General features: G+C 40.9%; 1 protein-coding gene across 8 annotated transcripts in view; it reads right to left on the bottom strand.

Annotated features, from left to right (window-relative positions):
* The window catches only part of CACNB2 (calcium voltage-gated channel auxiliary subunit beta 2), a 403231-nt gene that overhangs the window by 135475 nt on the left and 244629 nt on the right, over window positions 1-23127 (bottom strand). For 6 of the 8 annotated variants that reach the window (XM_055296693.2, XM_055296695.2, XM_055296694.2 and 3 more), the window contains one exon: window positions 1079-1198. In XM_055296693.2, coding sequence (XP_055152668.2) covers window positions 1079-1198 — 120 coding nt within the window. Of the gene's footprint in view, window positions 1-1078; window positions 1199-2022; window positions 2552-23127 lie in introns of those variants that run through there. The other 2 variants (XM_055296696.2, XM_055296699.2) reach the window with 1 other exon arrangement.

Raw genomic sequence — 23127 nt, 5'->3', positions numbered from 1 at the left:
CATCATTCTGATAAACAAAAGTACTGCTTTTTAGAAGTCAAGGTCTCCTGGCAGTTCCTCAGTAGACTATGATGGCAGCCGCACTAGAGGTCATGAATAATGTATTACATAAGGGCTGTCCATGCATTCAAACCAGAATCTCCTAACCACAATTCCCATAGCAACACACATAGATTTTACTCATCTCAGAGATGAAGCAGCCAGTAGAAATGCTATCCTGGTATTTCTAGCACGATCAACAAGGCACTTAGCCTTTTTCAAGACAAGTTTTTCAAAGGAAAATCAACAACCATGTTAAAATAGGTTCATTGAGAAGTGACTGAGTATCCCACAAACCAAGCTACTTTCAACTTGAACAATCTGTGCTTTAGAAATAGCCACTATTCCAAGGACAGCATGGGAAAAAGAATTCAAATCATTGCAATGAGTGAAATGAGGCACAGCCTGAGATAAATCCTGTTAACTATCTATTTCATAGCTGCTTTGCAGTCTCCCCTCCATATATACACACTTTCTTAAGATGGGATGGAGAAGAACATGTTCTAAGAGAAGAAACTTTTAAAAATCAATAAAATCCTCTGTTGCTTTCGGAAAAGCATAATGTAATCCATTTTGAAAATAAGAGGATACTAATATAAAACACCTGTGAAGTAAAATTCAGGAGAAAAACTGTTCAAGTCTAAGAAAATAAACAGTAGCTTGAAGTCAGTCTGGTTTTTTTTTTTTCTTAACAGAGATATAGTTTACTGGGGAAATGAAGTAAAACGTGTTGAGATAAGGTGCAGTTTTTCCTCTTGGCAAACTCAGGGATCCTTTTGTATGTGTCCAAATAAGCCATCCACCTACAGAAACGAGTTGCTTGGATTATAAAATAACATAGAAGACCAGTCTTATACACCACACTTCCTTTTTCTACCAAGGGAAGAAACCAGGCTTCATTTTTAGTACCTTTCTAAAACCAGACAATGAAACGCCCTAACAGATCAAACAAGCTTTAGTGGAAACTCCCACAGGTGGTCTATCAGGGGCACAGCACAACTTGCAAAGAAAGATCTTGGCAGGGAGGAAAAGATTTTACCTTTGCTTTTTCCAACTGTGCCTGGGCCTGCCGCTCCGCTTCTCTGCGCACTGCCTCCCGGTCCTCCTCCAGAGATACATCGGAATCGGATGGACGGCTAGTGTAGGAGTCTGCCGAACCCTGGAGAGGAAAATGTACATTTTAAAGTAGATTCAATCTATGATGTTTGCATTGGAAAAGTCTCATCGACACAGCAGTTAGCTTCCCGGATTGTTCTGTACGTTCCTGAAAAGAGGAGAAAATAATTCATTTTGCAGCAACCTATCTAGAAAACCATGCTCTGGTTTGCAGACATTCAATAGAATAGTTGCGTCTACTGAGTTGCCATTCCTTCCCAAGCTTTATGTTCCAGAAAAACCATCCTTCCTGGAAGCCAGAACAAGTTGGTTTTATAATTAAACAGCTTGATGGTGCAGTGCAGAACTGAAGGACAACGATGGGTTTCAAGGATAGCTTCAAGAACAATCTACATGCTAAAGCAGGTATTTAAAACTAGGAGGACATTAAGCCTAATAAAAACATGAAAGAAAGTCTGAATTATAAACTTGAACTCTCCAAAATGTCACTACCATAACATGATTCCCACTTTAATCTGAAGAATCCTTGTTTACCTTTTTATACACCTGCTATTTTCTCTGATAAAAGTGTAAGACACTAGCAGCTAACTTCACTCCATCTTCCGGCAACACATTTTAAAATACCTTTACCTAGATTTAATAAAAAAGCCGTCTACACAAAACATCTGCCTGGGACAGCTCATCTGGCAATTAATCACAACGTAGGGAAAGGAGCTCAAAAAACAAGAGGAACCTCTCCAGCTTCCCTCTCCTGCAATCATGATCCGATTAACCAAATCAAACCACCCTGTCTACCTGCACTCACTGCAACAACAGAAAAGCAGAGACAAAATAACCTCTCCCCCCAACGAAAGCCCTTGCGCTTACACAGATATCAGAATTCTTCAGCCTTCCTCCCTTGGCTCTTTTCAGAAGCCTGATCCAGGTGGCCTTCATGAGCCAGACAGCGCCTTTATCGTCCGCAGCTGCAGCCCCGGGCACAGGTTCGCAGTGCGCGCTGAGACCCGGAGAACCCCAGCTCCTTTCCTATCCATGCTCTGGGCAAGCCCCTGTTCTCCGTCCCTTTCTGCCTCCGGGGCTTTCACTCCCTGCCCCAGAGGACTCCCATCCAGGGAGATTCTTATTTTCCCATTTCAGGAGGGGCTGAAAACACACACTCGAGTGCTTTATATTGCTTTAAAAATAAAGAAGACAAGTGCATTCAAAAGCCGAGCATCAACTCGTTCTAAACTTAATGCATCTCATAACCCTAAACATTCTCTTCCCTGCGCTCAAATTGTTAAAGGAAATTAGTTGTAAAAGAATCGCAGGAAAAAAAAAAAAAAAAAAACTAGTGCAAAAACGTATGCAGTGACATTTGCAAGTGCAAAGTTCAAGCCTTATCTTTGGAGATCTCGAGGGGGAGGGGGGAGGCGGAGGGAGGAGAACGCACTCCCACACTGGGCATGCTCCATATGTCGCCTTTTTACGCAGATGCTCACATCACACTGTTAGTCTATGTCAAATTGCCATTTTACATCCGAAGTGTAAACAGCTGGAAAGGTCTCTTCGGTTCTATAGTAATCGGGCTCGTGGTATGTGAGTCTGTTTTTGTTTCAGATGAAACCTCTCAAAAACAAAGCATGAGATCGTTTCCTTTAATAATCCCTTTCCATTACCTGCTCCAGAAAGGGTGTCCTATGCCACAAGGAGGTTCACAGGTAGTAAATATCATATGCAATATTGCATAGCAAAAATCAAATAATGCTCGTCAGTCATAATATAACACAGGTCTTTATTGCTTGTGACTTTCCAAACAAGATGCGCGAGAGAGACGTGGCCATTTAATTAGGACACGAAAGTAATCACAGCTCTATAAAGCAATGAGTTTAACGGAGCTCAAAATGACTTCGAACTGCTTCTCCAACTGAGAAACTACCATTTGAAATAAAGCCACTGGCATAAACAGCAGTGTGAATTGTTATAACCATACTTACAAAGAAATTTCAAAGCTTGGTTAATTTATTACATGGAGTTAAAATTCACAGAATAATCGAGTCCCAACTCTGCTTGTAGATGAGGTGAGTGAGGCTGAAGAAGGAAAGACACTAAAGTTATTAATTCCCTGTACTAATGAAATTACATTTTAAAAGTTTACTTATGAAGAAATATACACTTTGTTTTCTTGACAAACAAAATGCTCTCATTGTAGTCTAAACTGCATTTGTTTGAGTGTGGTGGGAGAATATTTTGTACAAATAAAAATGAAAAAAAAAGTGTTCTTAAGAATACTTGAGAACCACAGCTGGCTGCAGTGGCTCACGACTGTAACCCTAGGACTTTGGGAGGCCAAAGTGGGAGGATTACTTGAGCCCATGAGTTCGAGACCAGCCTGGGCAACATAGTGAGACCCTATCTCAAAAAGTCTTCCTCCCTCCCCACCTGACACTCTGCACTAATATAATCTTCAAGACCCAAATACTAGAAAATACATAGAATAGACGTTTCAGAATGAAAGTTAGGGATCAACTGTACCTCAATTGTAGTATCTTGACGTAAATTAATAGATCACCTATTGTTATGATGTGAATGTAAAATGCATGGGGGATAAAAATGCATTGCAAACTCTTTGTTCAAGCAAATTTACAAGGGAGAAATGAGTGTGTCAACACAGACACACCTGGTAGGGGATTCCTGATCTTCCTAGAGGGCTTCTTACAGTAGTAGTAGCACACTAGAAAATTACCAGGAAGCGTAATTATACCCCATAAGGGGCCCCTGTCCCCAATGTCACCAGTCTGGCCATGTTAGACCCAATCACCCCACTGCAGGTTCAGGTCACACCTCAATGAAAAGACAAAGCTTCTATCAGGAAGAACCCAGCAATGACAGGAAGTACATAAAGAGAGGGCCACACAACACCCACACATAATTTTGTGCGGTCTCATTCCCTTCCAAATAAAATAAGATATAAAAAGTCCTTTGCTAATATTCAGATGGAGGTTTTACATTGCATAGTCACTTTGAGACCTCCTTCCAGGTTTAAATAGCAGTTAAAAACAGAAGTCTCTTCAATGACTTTTGGCAATGGCTTGACTATTTTATAATATAGGATATGACTACCAATTGATCTTTAGAGTAGTTCATAGAAGCATAGAAAGAGCTGGATTACCTTCATTCCTTGTATCTCTGACAGTATATACTTTCACACACAAACAATTTTTTTTTTTTTTGAGACAAAGTCTCACTGTCACCCAGGCTTGATAGAGTGCAGTGATGCAATCACGGCTCACTGCAGTCTTGACCTCCTGGGCAAAAGTGATCCTCCCGCTTCAGTCTCCCAAGCAGCAGGAAATACAAGAATGTGCCCCCATTCCTAGCTAATTTTTAAATTATTTTTTGTAGAGATGGGTCTCACTATGTTGCCCAGGCTGGCTGGTCTCAAACTCCTGGGCTCAAGCAATCCTCCTGCCTCAGCCTCCCAAAGTGTTGGGATTACAGGTGTGAGCCACCTCACCCGGCCTCAAAATATTTTTCATTATAGAAGTTATATGCACCCAGCATTGAAAGAGACACAAATAACGATCCCCTGAAAGTCTCCCATCCAAAGACAGCCACAGTGAAATAGTAGCATGTTTCAGTCTCTGAAGCTGTTGCATGTTTGAAAGTCACCCTCCTGACATATGCCTTACAGTTAATCTCCTTTCTTCTGGGAGTGTGGATTTATGCAGTTAGAAGTGATATATCTAATTAAGCTTTTACCTTTGGAAACATATGGACTTTCTGGGTCATCGTGCCTCAAGTAGTCTTCAGTCGGGAACAGCTGGCGGTCGTTTCCATAACTCCGGAATAGGTTCATTACAAAATGTACCCTTGATCTGTAGGGCTCTTACAACGTGATTAGCTGGTGTTTTGCAGTATTTGTCCTTGTCAGTGCATCACATTTCAGCTACCCAGATTTCCTTTTCTACATCTTAATACCTGCATTTCTATTTGGACATTTCTAAAAATGTAACTTGTACTACTGTGTATTAATAATTCCTCCCAGGATCATCACCTTTTATCCTCAGAGCTCTCACTTTGTGAGTTCATTGCTCACAGGAAAATTGCATATAATTGGATTAATTTATGCTTTTATCTACTCTTCAATTTCTTTTTCCACTTTTTTTGTTTTGTTTTGTTTTGTTTTGTTTTTGAGACGGAGTCCTGCTTTCGCTCTGTTGCCCAGGCTAGAGTGCAATGGTGTGATCTCAGCTCACTGCAACCTCCATCTCCTGGCTCCAAGCAATTCTCCTGCCTCAGCCTCCTGAGTAGCTGGGATTACAGATGTGCACCACCACACCCAGCTAATTTTTGTATTTTTAGTAGAGACGGGGTTTCATTCTTTTTACACTTTTATGTCTAATGTTCACACGAGAAAGTGTCACCCTTTCTTTTTTCTTTTTTTTTTTTTTTTTTTTGAGATAGTCTCACTCTGTTGCCCAGGCTAGAGTGCAGTGGCTCAATCTCGGCTCACTGTAACCTCTGTCTTCTAGGTTCACGTGATTCTCCTGCCTCAGCCTCCAGAGTAGCTGAAATTACAGGCATGCACCACCATACCCAGCTAATTTTTGTATTTTCAGTAGAGACATGGTTTTGCCATGTTGGCCAGTCTGGTCTTGAACTCCCGACCTCAGGTGATCTGCCCACCTCGGCCTACCAAAGTGCTGGGATTACTGGCTTGAGCCACTATGCCTGGCCACCCTTTTTCTTTAATACTTTAAAAAATTTATATAGTTTGCTGTTTTGATGCTGTACTCTGCTGTTTCACAGTCATCTATATTTTCAGCATCAGTATTTTGGAGCATTCTTGTATTTTTCTCTTTTAAAGCCCAAAAGATAAGAGCTGTAAGCCTATTTCATAGCGGCATCTTGGATCCCAAATTGTGTCTTCTCTTTCTGTAGGAAATCTTTATATGAAGCCTTAAAGCCATGTTCTTGAGCAAACTCAACTTTTTATGAATCCAAAGCCCAGTCTGATTCTAGACAAAGCTATAACTCATCAAAATCCTCAAGATTTTAGACCACCTCCTCACGCATAGGATGATGCTGACCCAATGGCAAATTCATTGCCTACTGGTCAGGCCCACATATTTTAAAATAAAGCAAAATGGGGCCAGGCACAGTGGCTCACACCTGTAATCCCGGCACTTTGGGAAGCCGAGGTGGATGGATCACCTGAGGTCAGGAGTTCGAGACCAGCCTGACCAACATGGTGAAAAGCTGTCTCTACTAAAAATACAAAAATTAGCCAGGCGTGGTGGCACATGCATATAATCCCAGCTATTCGGGAGGTTGAGACAGGAGAATCGCTTGAACCCAGGAGGTGGAGGTTGCAGTGAGCCGAGATTGTGCCACTGCCCTCCAGCCTGGCAACAGAGTGAGACTCCGTCTCAATCATCAGTCAAAATGGGATAGACTTCAGAGGGCCAGGACCAAGGGGAAAGGGTTCTATCTTGTATTGTCTGTGGGGGAAGGGAGATAATTCTTTCATTTTTCATGGTGTTGTCACCTCTTTTCACAGTTTAGAATTACCTTCTGTTCTCTGGTGCAATGTAGATGTAAGAAATCTGAATTGCTATTCTCTGCTTTACTGGTTTCTTCATAAATAAAATCAAAAACTATGGGCTGCGTGCTGGCTCATGCCTGTAATCCCAGCACTTTGGGAGGCAGAGGCAGGCAGATCACTTGAGGCCAGGAGTTCAAGACCAGCCGGGGCAACATAGTGAAACCCCATCTCTACTAAAAATACAAAAATTAGCCGGGCATGGTGGCAGGCGCCTGTGGTCCCAGCTACTCGGGAGGCTGAGGCAGGAGAATCACTCGAACCTAGGAGGCAGAGGCTGCAGTAAGCATAGAATACAACACTGTACTCCAGCTTGGGCGACAGAGGGAGACCCTGTCTCAAAATAATAACAATAAAATCATCAACCATATACTGATGAGAGATCCTGACTCTAAACATTGAAAAATGACATAGCGTGCCAAGATGAGGTACAGTTGCATAAACATTGTATACCTTAGTTTGCAAATTGTCATGTAATTATTCAAATTCATACGATGATGAAAATCTCAAATGCGATTGACCTATCATTTAGCTGAGTGTCCAAATAGTAACAGAAGTGATAGCAATACATCGCTGCAAGGTCATCCCTGTGTGATACTTTTATGATCCTGTAAAAGCCAAAATGTCAATTTCAATTTTCTGAAGACAACATGAAAATTTATAAACATATAGCTACAGGATGTACTAATGAAGAGATTAAATTTTATTTAACAACTCCCCAAACCACATGCAATTATTGAGTACTTATTACTTTGAAACTCTGTGCTGTAACTGTAAGCTAAATACTGAAAACAGGACTGTAAAAAGGATTAAAGCTTTCTGTCATGAAACTTAATATCTCAGTGAAGAAGAATGATTTTTTTAAAAAGGCACCAGAAAAATAACGGCTATGAGAAACAAGAAAAAAAGCTGAGATAATAAAATGGTGGGAGGGATGGTATTTTAGTTAGAGTAATAAGATGACAGTCTGTGATGACACTAAGCTGAAATCTAAATGATGAAAGAAAAAACTCAGCCCTGCAACGCATTGAGAAGAGGGATATCCGGGCAGAAAGAACAGCATATGCAAAGGCCTTGTGTACAAGAAATGCTTGCATGTCTGAGGAATTGAAAAGAGGTCAGTGTATCTAACACGCTAACATTAATTTTTAGTAAGATTTATTTAAACTTGCTCAGTCTCTCTCTCTCTCTTCTTTCTCTCACTCTACATGTGATATATACTCAGGCACTCCTGGAATACACATGTGAGACTCCATCGACATGGGATTACCTCCCCGAAAAACTCCTTCAGCCTGTGTGAGTTCCTTAATTAAGAGTTACATTTAAGTTGTTGTTAGCAAACTCCACGTTACTGGAAACATGATGTCTCCTGAGAATATAAACAGAGTTCTTGTATTTTCTTCCTTCTCAGTCCAGCACAATTACTTAGAGGCTAAAAGAGTGTGTTTTGAAGATTGTTCTATATTATACTCATAATGAGGATAATCAATTAAGATCAGGCTATGCACATTTTAATACATCTTATTAATGATAATAATTGCAAATATTTCATAAATGCTTACACTGTGTCAGGCACTGTGCCGATTCACAAGTATTACCTAATGTAATTTCTATTATCTTCATTTTTACTGATGAGAAAACTGAGACATAGAGAAGCTACCTGAGCAAGGCTACGAAGCAGGAGACTCATTGCGTAGCCAAATGCAAGTCATACAAATAACTCCCTGGCTAATTCCTCCCTTTGTAAAATGAGTATAACAATTTGGATCCACAGAGTTAGAAGTAAACTTTTAGCAGTCAAATTTCAAGTGCCATGTATGCATCTGCTCATAAAAAGAAAAGCTAGGACAAATTCCTACATGCATCTGATGTTTTTGTTCATCAAAAGCATATTTTTTTTCTGTTTGTTGGTCATAGGTATAGCCATTTCTAACGATCATAAAGGCATCGTGATAGTTTCGTAATGCTTAGCTATGTCTTTGCTAAGCTTTAGGCATGCTCGCTCGCTCTCTCTCACACACATCTTTATAAATTTTCAAATTTGGGCCAGGCGCAGTGACTCATGGTGTAATCCCAGCACTTTGGGAGGCCGAGGCAGGCAGATCACCAGGTCAGGAGTTCAAGACCATCCTGGCCAGGAGACCAGCCTGGCCAATATGGTGAAACCCTGTCTCTACTAAAAATACAAAGATTAGCCAGGCATGGTGGTGGGCGCTTGTAATCTCAGCTACTCGGGAGGCTGAGGCAGAAGAATTGCCTGAACCTGGGAGGCAGAGGTTGCAGTAAGCCGAAGATCATGCCGTTGCACTTCAGCCTGGTGACAGAGTGAGACTCCTACTTGGAAAAAAAAAAAAAATTCAAATTTGATCTTTCCAAAAAGGCACAATGAAAGTACACCGAGGGTTCATTTTACATTCATTAATAAAATGCTGTTTTGTGGAAAGACTTGGCTGCTCCTCTGAAATTTTCCTCACTTCAGAGTATCTCAGCATCACGAAGCATTCATTACTTATCTACAAGGGAAAGTAGATTAGAATCGGAAAACAATAGGATCCAAGACACCAGCTATTTAAGTTTTTCTCTCTTCGCTGAAAATGAATAGAACTTTGGCAAGCTGGCCTTCAGTAGTCTGGTTGGCAGCTCATCCTGCCTGAAACTGGCTAGGATTTAAGTGTCTTCTTTCAGTTCAAAAGGAACAGTTGCTGGTTTTCAGTACTGAGGCTGAAGTTACTATAAAGTACAAATAGTAGACAAAAAGTTCAGAGATGTGACTTTCATTTTTTTAAAAACGAACATATCAAAATGCTGTCACCACCAAATTATTCCTTAACGTGAGGGTATGATGGCTGTTTACAGTTTATAGAAGAGCCTCTGCTCAATATTTGCAAAATTTGACATTGTCCAAAAGAACCATTTTGAAAAAGATAAAATTAGAGGGGAAATTTTGATATTATTTTGAGTTTTGGATTTCAGTCATAGGCTAAATAATTTTTAAAAAATTAGAACAGTATGTGTATGTGTGTGCTGGGAAAATGTTCTAGGCCTTTAATATATATCTACTGATGATGATAGATGACATGATTTTTTTTTCTTTTTTCTTTTTTCTTTTTTTTTTTTTGAGATGGAGTCTTACACTGTCACCCAGGCTGGAATACAATGGGGTGATCTTGGCTCACTGCAACCTCTGCTTCCTGGGTTCAAGTGATTCTCCTGCCTCAGCCTCCTGAGTAGTTGGGATTACAGGTGCCCGCCACCATGCCTGGCTAATTTTTGTATTTTTAGTAGAGACGGGGTTTCACCATGTTGGTCAGGCTGGTCTTGAACTCCTGAACCCAGGGGATCTACCTGCCTTGGCCTCCCAAAGTGCTGGGATTACAGGTGTGAGCCACTGTGTCCAGCCAATGACAAGAATTTTTTCATGCTAATATAATTTTTTATATACAAACTACCTTATCAGTTACGAAATTGAAAACAAGTAGGCAGAGAGCAGAAAAATAGTGGCTTGGGACAGTTGAACTGTCTCAATACATAGCTGCAGAAAATTCAATTAAATGGGAGAAAAGGAGTGAATAAATTGTATGTAGGGAATTTTTGGTATAGAAATTCATGCTGGTTACAGGTACTCCAGAAACTGCATGGATGTCACTACACTTAGGGTTTTTCTATTGAATCATTCGAATCAGCAAACTCACGTGATTATTTCTCTCTTCCTAAGAAAACCTTTCCTTGACTCCATTTTCTCTGCCAGCTCTTGTCCATTTTCCCCCCTCCTTTGCAGAAAAAAAAATGCATAGAAAAAGTTGGCTCTGCTCCCTCTAATTCTTCTCTTCCTGTTCTCTCTTAAATATACTTCCTCCTATTCCTCCTACCACTCCACTAAAACTGCTCATCAAGGTCATCAATGATGTCTCTAAGGCTACACTGATGGCTGATTCTCAGTGCTCATCTTACTCCAGCAATCAGCAGCCTTTAACATCACTGATGATCCCCTGTCCTCTCTTCATTTTCTCAACTTGACTTCCAAGAAACCACTCCCTCTTGATCTCTTTTCCCATTGGCTGTTCCTTCTAAGTCTCCTTTGTTAGTAACTTCCTCTTCCACTGCTTTCTACACCCTCTCCCTGCCACCTCGCCCTCCCTCCTTTCTGCTCTAACCTTGTTGGGCCCCTTGATGTTCCTCAGAGGCACCAGACACTCTCCTCCCCTAGATTTCTACCCTTGTAACTCTATCACCTCCTCTAAGTCTTTGCTCCAAATCTTTCTCAATGAGGTCTTCTGCAACCATCCAATTTCAAATTGTAACCCCCACTGCCTTGCAGCAGTATTTCCAATCTCACTTACCCTGTTCTACTTTTTAAAAAATAGTGCTTTTACCTTCTTTTTTTTTTTTTTGACAGGGTCTTACTCTGTCACTCAGGCTGGAGTACAGTGGCACAATCTTGGCTCACTGCAACCTCTGCCTCCCGAGCTCAAGGGATCCACCCACTTCAGCCTCCTGAGTAGCTGGGACTATAGGTGCGCACCACCATGCCAAGCTAATTTTTCGTATTTTCTGTAGAGATGGAGTTTCACCATGTTGCCCAGGCTGGTCTCGAACTCCTGGACTCAAGAGATCCATGTGCCTCGTCCTCCCAAACTGCTGGGATGACAGGTGTGAGCCACCACACCCAGCCTATTAGTGTTTTTACCTTCTAACATATAATTTACTTACAATATTGTTTAGTATATGTCTCCCTTGATTAGGATATAACACCCACGAGGGTGGATTTTTTTAAATGTTTCACTTACTCCTATATCCCAAGTGCCTGGAATAGTGCCAGGCATGGAATGCACGCTCAACAAACATTTGTTGAATGAATGAATAAGGACTGAAAGAGAGAAAACCTCTTCTCTCTTACATCCTATAGTTTAAAGCTCTCCCAGTCTACAAGAGAGCTCTCCCAATCCATTTTAGCATTCCTAAACATTCTTAAACATTCCTAAATGTGCTCATGTCTCTTCCTTAATTAAAAAACACAAACAGAAATGTGACTTTCCATGATGAACGGATGATAAATATTTATAATGAATAAAGAATAAAACAAAGGCTTCAGCTTGAAGCTATCCCCAGTGTTTTATCACAAACCTCCACAAATGCCAACTTAAGTAACTTCGTGCAAATGTCAACTATAGGCCAATTGATTAAATAACCATGTTTCATAAAAAGCAAGGCACTCCAAAAACAGTCATTGTACTTGAAATTTGTTTAGCATCCTTTTTCCAGTGAATCTAAGGGAGACTTTATGTTCTGAAAATATGATTACAACTTATTTTTTGTGAAGCTTCTTTTCCCATTAATTCTACTTCTTCATTCCTGGAACTTAAAGTTCCAATCCTAAAAGTACCAGTGACTCATTGCATAGCCAAAGGCAAGGCATGTAAATAATTCCCTGGCTAGTTCTCTCATTTGTAAAATGAGTGTACTAAATTCAAGCTACTAGAAAGAACTCTCTTGCAAATTTTCTTACAGATGGTTGCGAATATATTGTAAATATAACATATTGTGTGAGTGATTGTTGATTTACTTCTTATGCACTACCCCTGACACTCCTATAGAGGTGGACTTCAAATTTACAGCAGAAAATGTGACTATACATATAATAATTCAGAATGTTTCAAAAAATCAAGCCAGTACAGGTAGAAGATATTTCTTCAAGCGATGTTGGGTAATATAAAGGAATGCAACTGAATAACTGGACAAATAAAACTCTAGAATATCTTAATAGGCTTTCTACTACCAAAGAAAGACCATGTTGGCCGGGCCCCGTGGCTTACGCTTGTAATCCCAGCACTTTGGGAGGCCAAGGTGGGCGGATCACAAGGTCAGGTGTTCAAGACCAGCCTGGCCAATATGGTGAAACCCCGTCTCTACTAAAAATACAATAATTAGCCAGGCATGGTGGTGGGTGGCGGGTGCCTGTAGTCCCAGCTACTCGGGAGGCTAACGCAGAAGAATCACTTGAACTCGGGAGGTGGAGGTTGCAGTGAGCCAAGATCGTGCCACTGCACTCCAGCCTGGGCGAAGGAGCGAGACTCCGTCTCAAAAAAAGAAAGGCCATGTCCATCAGAGAAATGCAAATCAAAACCACAGTGAGATACCATCTCACACCAGTTAGAATGGCCATCATTAAAAAATCAGGAAACAACAGGTGCTGGAGAGGATGTGGAGAAATAGGAACACTTTTACACTGTTGGTGGGACTGTAAACTAGTTCAACCATTGTGGAAGTCAGTGTGGCGATTCCTCAGGGATCTCGAACTAGAAATACCATTTGACCCAGCCATCCCATTACTGGGTATATACCCAAAGGACTATAAATCATGCTGCTATAAAGACACATGCACACGTATGTTTATTGCGGCACTATTCACAATAGCAAAGAGTTGGAACCAACCCAAATGTCCAACAACGATAGACTGGATTAAGAAAATGTAGCACATATACACCATGGAATACTATGCAGCCATAAAAAATGATGAGTTCGTGTCCTTTGTAGGGACATGGATGAAACTGGAAACCATCATTCTCAGTAAACTATCGCAAGGACAAAAAACCAAACACCGCATGTTCTCACTCATAGGTGGGAATTGAACAATGAGAACTCATGGACACAGGAAGGGGAACATCACGCTCCGGGGACTGTTGTGGGGTGCGGGGAGGGGGGAGGGACAGCATTAGGAGATACACCTAATGCTAAATGACGAGTTAATGGGTGCAGGAAATCAACATGGCACATGGATACATATGTAACAAACCTGCACATTGTGCACATGTACCCTAAAACCCTAAAGTATAATAAAAAAAAAAAAAAAAAAAAAGAAAGGCCATGTCAAAAGACGGTACATCCAAGTGCCAGGCCTTTTCTTGAGCAGCGAAACAATCAAACAAATGAATCTGGGCTCTTTCCTTCCAAGGTGAGTTCTCCCAGGTGGCAATGAACAATTAATCTACAGGCATGAATGAATAGCTAACTTATGTGTTCTCCAGGGAACTACACACCTGTGAAAAGAGATATGGCTTCAGTCCTTAAATATTTTACTATGTAACATTTTCTTTGCATATATAAAAGGCACACTAATTGATAAGTAAAACAGTAAGAAATGAATTGATATAAATAAAGGATATGAATAGAAAATTCACCAAAAAATCAATTAGCCATAAGCATCTGGAAAAGATGTTCAACCTCATTAAATTAAACACAATACCATTTTCCATCATGAAACCAATGCTCTTTGCAAAGTCCCAATTCACAATGTCAGGGGGACACACTTACATTGATACTTTCACACCTTGTTGATAGTTTTTGGCTTTCATGCAACTCTTCGGGAAGAAAATTTACTTTCTGTGTGTATCTAGACATGCATTTAGATGTACCTAGGCTAATAATTTCACTTCTGGGAACTAGTTTAAAAAAATTTTAAAATTATGGTTCACATACTTAGTAGACTATTAGATAACCTTAAAGATAGTTACAAAGACTAAAGATGATTACAGGCAAATGTTTATGATGACTATTTGATAAAACCAGAAAACAACAACAAAACCAAAACTGAATCATTTCTATATATACATACATTCATGTCTGTAAAACAAGTAACAGAGGCAAGGCACAGTGACCCACGCCTGTAATCCCAGCACTCTGGGAGGCCCAGGTGGGAGGATTGCATGAGCCCAGGAGTTCAAGACCTGCCTTTGCAACATAGGGAGACCCTGTCTCTACAAAAAATTTAAAAAATGAGCCAGGCATGGTGGCACACACCTGCAGTCCTAGCTACTTGGGAAGCTGAGGCAGGAGGATTTCCTGAGCTCAGGAGTTCAAGGCTATAGTGAGCTGATCCTGCCACTGTAATCCAGCCCGGGTGACAGAGTGAGACTCCCATCTCAAAAAAAAAACAAAAACAGTAACAGAAGAGATAAGGTTGGATTCCATTTTCTCAAAAATGTTGGGAGTTCAGTTAAATTCTTTTCCTGTAATGTTCCTATGTTTGTGAATAAGAGGCCCTTCCTATTGCAATTGAAATTTCTCACAAAGTAGCCTGAAAATATTTTTGATGTTGCAAAAGAGATGATTTATACATACTCATTTTCTGTAATTGATTGATTTGACCTTCATAGTTGTTTGCATATGGGGAAGGGAGGCAAGGAGCAGGTCTCCTGATAGCCTCTTTATGCACATTAAAAACAGTAGAACAAAGTAAAGGTTGCTATGGGAATCATGACAGGTAAGAAAATAATTAAAAGTACTTAGACATAAAATTTTATGATTATGAAGTAAATTTCTCTGTGTATAACGCATAGAAATGATTATTTAAGTGTCTACCTGAAATACTGGATTTTTCTCCTATGATTGCTTAAATAATTTGTTGGTACTAGGTTAGGTACTTAAGCAGGCCAAAATGACTCAGTAATTTGGTAGTAAAATATTAATATACTGTTCTAAAAGTCTAACCTTCCGGAAAGATATGACTTTGGTTCAGGGAGACTTAATATTAAAAAAACAGGCTACACCATCCGGGATTTGTCTGGAAAAATGCCAGTGGTGTGGAGTATTCAGAAATAAAGCACTGGAAAGTACCCTAGGGACCTAATAGAGTTAATGCATCCCTTAGGCAGCAAACCCACCTTCAGGAGGTGATTTCAGAACTAGAGACAATCTGGTTCATTCACCTCTGTGTTTTAAAAAGGCTGTAAATTTTAGATTATTTAGCTGGAAATGTGCCACTCATATATAATATTAATATTAGAAAATCTAGACTATGTTCAGAACATTTAATAAAATACTGGGCATATACCATTGGTCAAAAGTAGTTTATATCCTATTTCTTGGCTTGCAAATGAAAAAGCATATTTTGTTGCATGAAAATACCTGCTCTATTTTGCATTTGAAGGTGTAATGGACTTTAATGATAGCAAAACTTCCATCAAGCAGGGCAAAAATGGCCTGACAGTTCGGTAAGAAGACAGTTTGGTAAGGATGAGAAATGGCTTGGGCCAGGTGCAGTGGCTCACGCCTATAATCCCAGCATATTGGGAGGCCGAGGCAGGAGGATTGCTTGAGCTCGGCAGTTTGAGACCAACGTGGACAACATAACGAGACCCCATCTGTACAAAAAATTTAAAAATTAGCTGGGCATGGTAGCACACACCTGTAGTCCCAGCTACTTGGGAGGCTGAGGTGGGAGGATCACTTGAGTCTGGGAGGTGAAGTCTCCAGTGAGCCTTGATTGTACCACTGCACCCCAGCCTGAGTGACAGAATGAGAGCCTGTCTCTAAAAAAAAAAAGAGAGAAAGAAATGGCTTGGTGACTATGCTGACAGCTGCCTGTTGACTTGCACGAGGGTGACCACAGTCTCACAGCCTGGTAGTATATGCATATGGTATGTGATGTGCTAGATCCTTCTACTATTAAGACACATACCTGACTCAGATACTCCAAACCAAAAACGCACCTACTGGCTTTTCTGCTTCATTTAAATGACCATCACTGGATATGATGCACAATCAGTCTTATTACTATCTTCTTGTCCCAACACATATATACAGTAGAATGTGATACTCATAGGAGGGCAGGGAGCTTGTTTTGTTTACCTCTGTTCCCCAATCCCAGAGCACTCCCAGTGGACATGAAGGAAGAAGAAATGACTGGGGTTCCCAGTCGAGTGAGGGAGACACATCACAGAGGCAGTAACACAAAACATTATTTTATGACAGTTTTGATAACTACTATAAAGGAAAGGCATGGGGCGCTATGAGGGAAGATGGCAGGCAGATGAAGATGGGACTCAGAAGAAGCTTCTAAAGGGAAATAGATATTTAGGCTGTGTTTTGCAGCTGTCAGGAAACAGTCATAGAAACAGGTAAGGGAACAACATTCCCAGGCAGAAGGATCAATGGGAAGGGGTGGAGGATCTTCAAGCTTCTAAGGAGCAAGAGCTTAGTGATCAAGATGACAGCTCTGAGACGACTCAGCTGGATCTGCCTTCTGAAACTCAGTACTTCCAGTTTATACCAGAAGTATTATACACTGTTATTATACACTGGAGCGTTTAATTACGAAGGGAATTAAATGATGATAATACTGTTACTGCCTTAATTTCTTCTGGATGAACACCTGGGATCAACTTTCATGATCCTTCATCATCATCACATTTACATCCAACCATTCTGTCAACAATTATCTACCATGTGCTGGGCACTGAGGATCTAAGAATATAGATGACATATTCTCTGTTCTCCAACAGCTTCCAGTACCTGGCTCTCTTACCAACTGATACTTGAAACACTCCAAAACATAAAAGCTATACATTTTACTACATCAGATTAAAAATCATAAATAAAGGCAGGGCGCAGTGGCTCACGCCTGTAATCCCAGGACTTTGGGAGGCCAAGACGGGCAGATCACGAGGTCAGGAGATCGAGACCATCCTGGCTAACACGGTGAAACCCCGCCTCTACCAAAAAAAAATACAAAAAAATTAGCCGGGCGTGGCAGCGGGCGCCTGTAGTCCCAGCTACTCGGGAGGCTGAGGCAGGAAAATGGTGTAAACCTGGGAGGAGGAGCTTGCAGTGAGCCAAGATCACGCCACTGCACTCCAGCCTAGGTGATGGAGCGAGACTCCATCTCAAAAAAAAAAAAAAAAGAATCATAAATAAAAGAACAACAGTAAAGTTGCTCATATACTGATGATATATACAGAATATGTCATCATATGCTGATGACAAAAGTTTGATGCCTTCATATATTAATACGTCTTATAATCAATAAGAAAAACACCAACAACCCACTAGAAAAATAGGCCAGAAAAGCAGGGGAAGGAGAGATATTCAAAGAAAAATAAATGGTTTTAAGCTAATGGAAAATGCCTAAGTTTAGTCCTGATGTTAAAATGGGGCAAAATCAAAGACAACACTAGTTTTAATTTTTATTGGCAAAGATTACAAGCAAAGCAAATACACTGTTAGTGTGGTCCTCTCACACATTGCCCCTTATGGATAAAATTTGGTAGAATTTATCAAAACTGAAAACTTACCTTTGATCCATAATGCTAATTCTGATTCTGGGACTTTTATAGATATGTACAAATATGTACATAAGGATGCATATATAAGAATATTTGTTATGGCATTATTTGTGTTAACAGATTACTCTGAATAACATAACTGTCTATCAGTAGGGGACTGATAAAATTATGTTGCATCCATATGATGGCATATCATTTGGACATTTAAAAAAACAAGTTATCTCTAGCGATACATGCTAATGTGAAATAATCTCCAAGATATATTTTACAGGTGAAAAAGAAAAAAGCATCAGAAAAAGAAAAAACCATCAGAGAGTTTTTTGCTATCATTGGTAGAAATATACTGTTTTGCTGTTATTTGAATAATTTTTTTTTTTTTTTTTGAGATCGAGTTTTGCTCTTGTCACCCAGGCTGGAGTGCAGTGGCACTATCTCGGCTCACCTGAGTTCAAGCGATTCTCCTGCCTCAGCCTCCCTAATAGCTGGGATTATAGGCGCCTGCCACCATGCCCAGCTAATTTTTTGATAAGTGCATTTTAAAGAATGCATACATTTATGAGTATGTAGGCTAGCTCTAGAACATTTAAGTGGCTGCACATTTTTAAAACCTGTGGGGGGTGGGGGGGGTATTATAAATCTCTACTGCATATTCAAAAGCAATTTAACTAGAGCCTCTGGAGGTGGGATAAGGCAACCGTTTTTTTTTTTTTTTTTTTTTTTTTTTCTTAGAGTCTCTCTCTTGCCTGGGCTGGAGTGCAGTGGCGTAATCTCGGCTCACTGCAACCTCTGCCTCCCGGGTTCAAATGATTCTCCTGCCTCAGCCTTCCGAGTACCTGGGATTACATGTGGCCATCACCATGCCCAGCTAATTTTTTTTTGTATTTTTAGTAGAGATGGGGTTTCACCAGGTTTGCCAGGCTGGTCTCGAACTCCTGACCTCAGATGATCCACCCACCTCGGCCTCCCAAAGTGCTGGGATTACAGGTGTGATCCACCGTGCCCAGCCGGCAACTGTTCTTTTCAAAGCTCTGCATGTGATTCTACTCTTCAGCCAAGGTTGAGAACCACAATGCCAGAGTGACACCAAGAACCTGGTCACTGTGGTTGCTTGTGGGGAAGAAAACTGAGGAACCTGCAGCCAGAGATGGGAGGGACTTAACTTTGTACTGGGTAACCTCTTGTAATGCTTGATTTTTTTTTTTTTTACCATATTCATATTACTTTATTTTTGGTTTTGTGGGTTTTTTTGATTTTTGTTTTGAGACAGGGTCTCACTCTGTCACCCAGGCTGTAGTACAGTGGCATCATCTCAGCTCGCTGCAACCTCCACCTTCCAGCTCAAGTGATCTTCCCACCTCAGCCTCCCAAGTAGCTGGGATTCCAAGTGTGCAGCATCATGCCCAGCTAATTTTTTTTCCTTTTTTTTGGAGAGACAGGGTTTCACCACGTTGCCCAGGGTAGTCTCGAAGTCTTGAGCTCAAGCGCTCTACCCCCATTGGCTTCCCAAACTGCTACCATTACAGTCATGAGCCACTGCGCCTGGCCAACCATATTCATATTACTTTAAAAAGAGACATTTAAAAGGAAAATTTCTAGGTCATTTTCTATGAGAGACTTGCGATACCTTTCTCCACTCTTGATTTCTCTGACAATTTTTCATGAAATATACACAGCCATTACTTGGAAATTGTTTTTCAGTTAGAGAAAAAGAGGTACACTATATTTTTATCATGAAAAATATTCAAGTTGCCCTCAAAGCATGACCACAGATCGTGACGATATGGCCTAGACACCAGATGCCAGTCCTATTGATCTTCGGGAGTCTAAGTACTGACTCTACCAGTGACTGCAGGTTCCTTGGGAACACGGTGCCTCTTTGGCCCTGATAACCTTGCTTCTGGATGTACTTTTTACTTTCCCCTAAAAAGGTGAAAGATCATAGATTTTACATAAATAACTGTGGCATTTTAAACAGCACTCTGTGGCCAGGCATGGTGGCTCACGCCTGTAATCCCAGAACTTTGAAAGGCCGAGGTGGGAAGATCACCTGAGGTCAGGAGTTTGAGACCAGCCTGACCAACATAGTGAAACCCCATCTCTACTAAAAATACAAAAATCAGTTGGGCGTGGTTGTGCGTGTCTATAATCCTAGCTACCCTGGAGGCTGAGGCGGGAGAATCGCTTGAAAGTGGGAGGCGGAGGTTGTAGTGAGTCAAGATTGCGCCACTGCACTCCAGCCTGGGCAATAGAGCAAGACTCTGTTTCAAAAAAAAAAATGGCACTCTATCAGCTACTCTGTATTCCTCTTCTCTGCTTAATATCTCCCCAACCTTCTGGTGCACCATATATGTACTTATGTATTTATTTATGGTTTAACCCTTGCTGCTAATATGAAAGCTTCATGAAGGCAGGGATTTGTGTTGCTTCTGTCACTGTTGAATCCCCAAGACCTAGCACAGGGCCTGGCACATGAAGATGATGTTGCTTTGATATTTATGTCTATGAAAATATCAAGGCTCACTCTTCCCACTCCACTACCATAACACTAGTCAAGTCACTCACCTCTACTGCGTAGACTCTTACAGTGCCTTTGTAATTAGTCTCTCTGCTTATACCCGCTTCTGCTAGCCCCTCTATATTCTAGTGGCCAGGTTCATCTTCAAATATAAGGCAGATCATTTCATTCCTCTGTCTAAAAGACTTCAATTTCTTTCTATTCCACTTAAAATAAAATCCAAGCTCCTTACCTGTATAATGTGGCCTTTGCCTATGCCTTTAAACACATCCTGTACCAGAATAAATATTTGTAGCTAACAGAATAAAGTATGTGTCTGCCATATCAAACTTTGGATGATACCGGCTGTTAAGCAGGTAAAAAGACAACTTCTGTGCCGTTGGTGAGTGTTCCATGGATTTTGTAGCATATAACATGCGTATTTCCTACCAATGGGGAATGCCATCATGAGTGAAACAGCACCCGTGCCATCCTGTGGGCTATAGGAAAACACAGAAGAGACACCAAGCTTGTGGAAATTCCTTAAAGATCTAGAACCAGAAATGCCATTTAACCCAGCAATCTCATTACTGGGTATATATGCAAAGGAATATAAATCATTCTATTACAAAGACACTCACGCATATGTACATTGCAGCACTATTCACAATAGGAAAGATATGGAATCAACCCAAATGTCCATCAATGATGGACTGGATTAAAGAAAAGGTGGTATATGTACACCATGAAATGCTATGCAGCCATAAAAAGAAATGAGATCATGTCCTTTGCAGGGACATGGATGAAGCTAGAAGCCATCATCCTCAGCAAACTAACACAGGAACAGAAAACCAGACACCGCATGTTCTCACTTATAATTGGCAGCCAAACGATGAGAACACACGGACACAGGGAGGGGAACAACACACACTGAGGCCTGTTGGTGGGTGGGGAAGGGAGAAGGAGAGGATTAGGAAAAATGGCTAATGCATGCTGGGCTTAATACCTAGGTGATGAGTTGATAGGTGCAGCAAACCACCATTGCACACATTTACCTACGTAACAAACCTGCACATCCTGCACATGTACCCAGGAACTTAAAGTGAACATAAAAAATTTTAAAAAAAGAGGCACTGAGCAAACTCACCAAAGAATACTCAATACAGAGAAAGATACAACTGTCTAAGCAGAGAAAAAAGGCAGTTCTGGAGTGATATACATTCATAGACATTATGAGACGAGACAGTCCTCCTGAAAAATCTGGAAAATTCTAGACAATGCTGGAGGACACAAGACCCATACTGAGCAAGTATATTTTATTATTATTGTTGCTGTAATGTTGTATATTTAAGATTAATTTTTAGCATTCTTCGGTGAGTTGAAAAACACACATGAACATCAGAGGTCCACCATATATCGTTTATAACATTTAATTTTGCTTAAGATGACGATATTATAAAAATACATAAAAATCTCATTCTAATGTAAGTTCAATCCTTCTCAAGTTATGCTTTTGTGCTTTTCATGAAGAACCAAGTAAAAGAACATGTCCATATGACGTCCCAGGTGATGCCGGGGATAAGTGGACCCTACCTGCTATGGCCAGCAGGGTTTTGGTGCCCTGGGTGAGCCACATCATGAATGTGCATTGTTAGAGAATAACATTTCTTAGGACCTGTTTCTGTGGGTACAGCATGATGTAATACATGAACACAACACTCATTAATACGATCCTATCCCTTCATATTCCAAACTCTACAGTCAATTAAGTTACATTAAAATGAACCTTTTTTTTTTTTTTTTTTTTTTTGAGACAGAGTCTCACTCATGTTGCCCAGGCTGGAGGGCAGTGGCCTGATCTCGGCTCACGGCAACCTCCACCTCCCAGGTTCAAGTGATTCTCCTGCCTCAGTTCCTGAGTAGCTGGGACTACAGGTGCACGCCACCATGCCCAGCTAATTTTTTTATTTTTAGTAGAGATGGGGTTTCGCCATATTGGCCAGGCTGGTCTTGAACTCCTGACCTCATGATCCACCCGCCTCGGCCTCCCAAAGTGTTGGGGTTACAGGCGTGAGCCACGGTGCCCGGCTACATTCTTATACATGTCTTTTGACACCTGGATCATAGGGCATACACATGTTTAGCCTTAATAGGTATATTACCAAATGGTTTTACCAATTTATATACCAGTAATGTATGAGCGTTTATACATTTGGGAGGCCTTGGCCTCCCAAAGCGCTGGGATTATAGGCGTGAGCCACTGCGCTCGGCCAAAATGAACCATCTAGTAGGCAGGAGAGGCGAGGCTTGTGACCTGTCATTACTGACAACAGAACCAAGGAATGGCAGCCAGCAGGAGAATTTCCCCCGCTGGTCCTGTGTCTGGAGACTTGGTCTCTGCAGTTAGTATTCACAGCTCTGTCCATCTCACTACTTTCTCTCAGAACACCTGCTGCTGTCATTCTTCAGAGCGGCTCCTTTCAAAGCAAGGCAGCCCATCACAGAGGAAGGGCATTACAGATTTCCTCACATAGGGGAAATACGCTAATTAATATAAGATCAAGATTGTATGAGGATTGCGTGGTGAAAAGTCTACACATTTTCTTAAAACACAGGATCCCCCAGTTGGGATGTTATTTATTTCCTTTCCTATTCATCTTTTCTTTAATGCACTGAAAAATTAAGAATATTATGATGCATCTTTCTCTAAACCTAACCTCAAAAATACATGTTTTGGCGGGGCATGGTGGCTCATTCCAATAACCCCAGCACTTTGGGAGGCTGAGGCGGGCAGATCACCTGAGGTCAGGAGTTCCAGACCAGTCTGGCCAACA

The sequence above is a fragment of the Symphalangus syndactylus genome, chromosome 10 (genome assembly GCF_028878055.3).
Source record: "Symphalangus syndactylus isolate Jambi chromosome 10, NHGRI_mSymSyn1-v2.1_pri, whole genome shotgun sequence".
Lineage (NCBI taxonomy): Eukaryota > Metazoa > Chordata > Mammalia > Primates > Hylobatidae > Symphalangus > Symphalangus syndactylus.
This window is presented reverse-complemented; position numbering and strand designations above follow the sequence as displayed.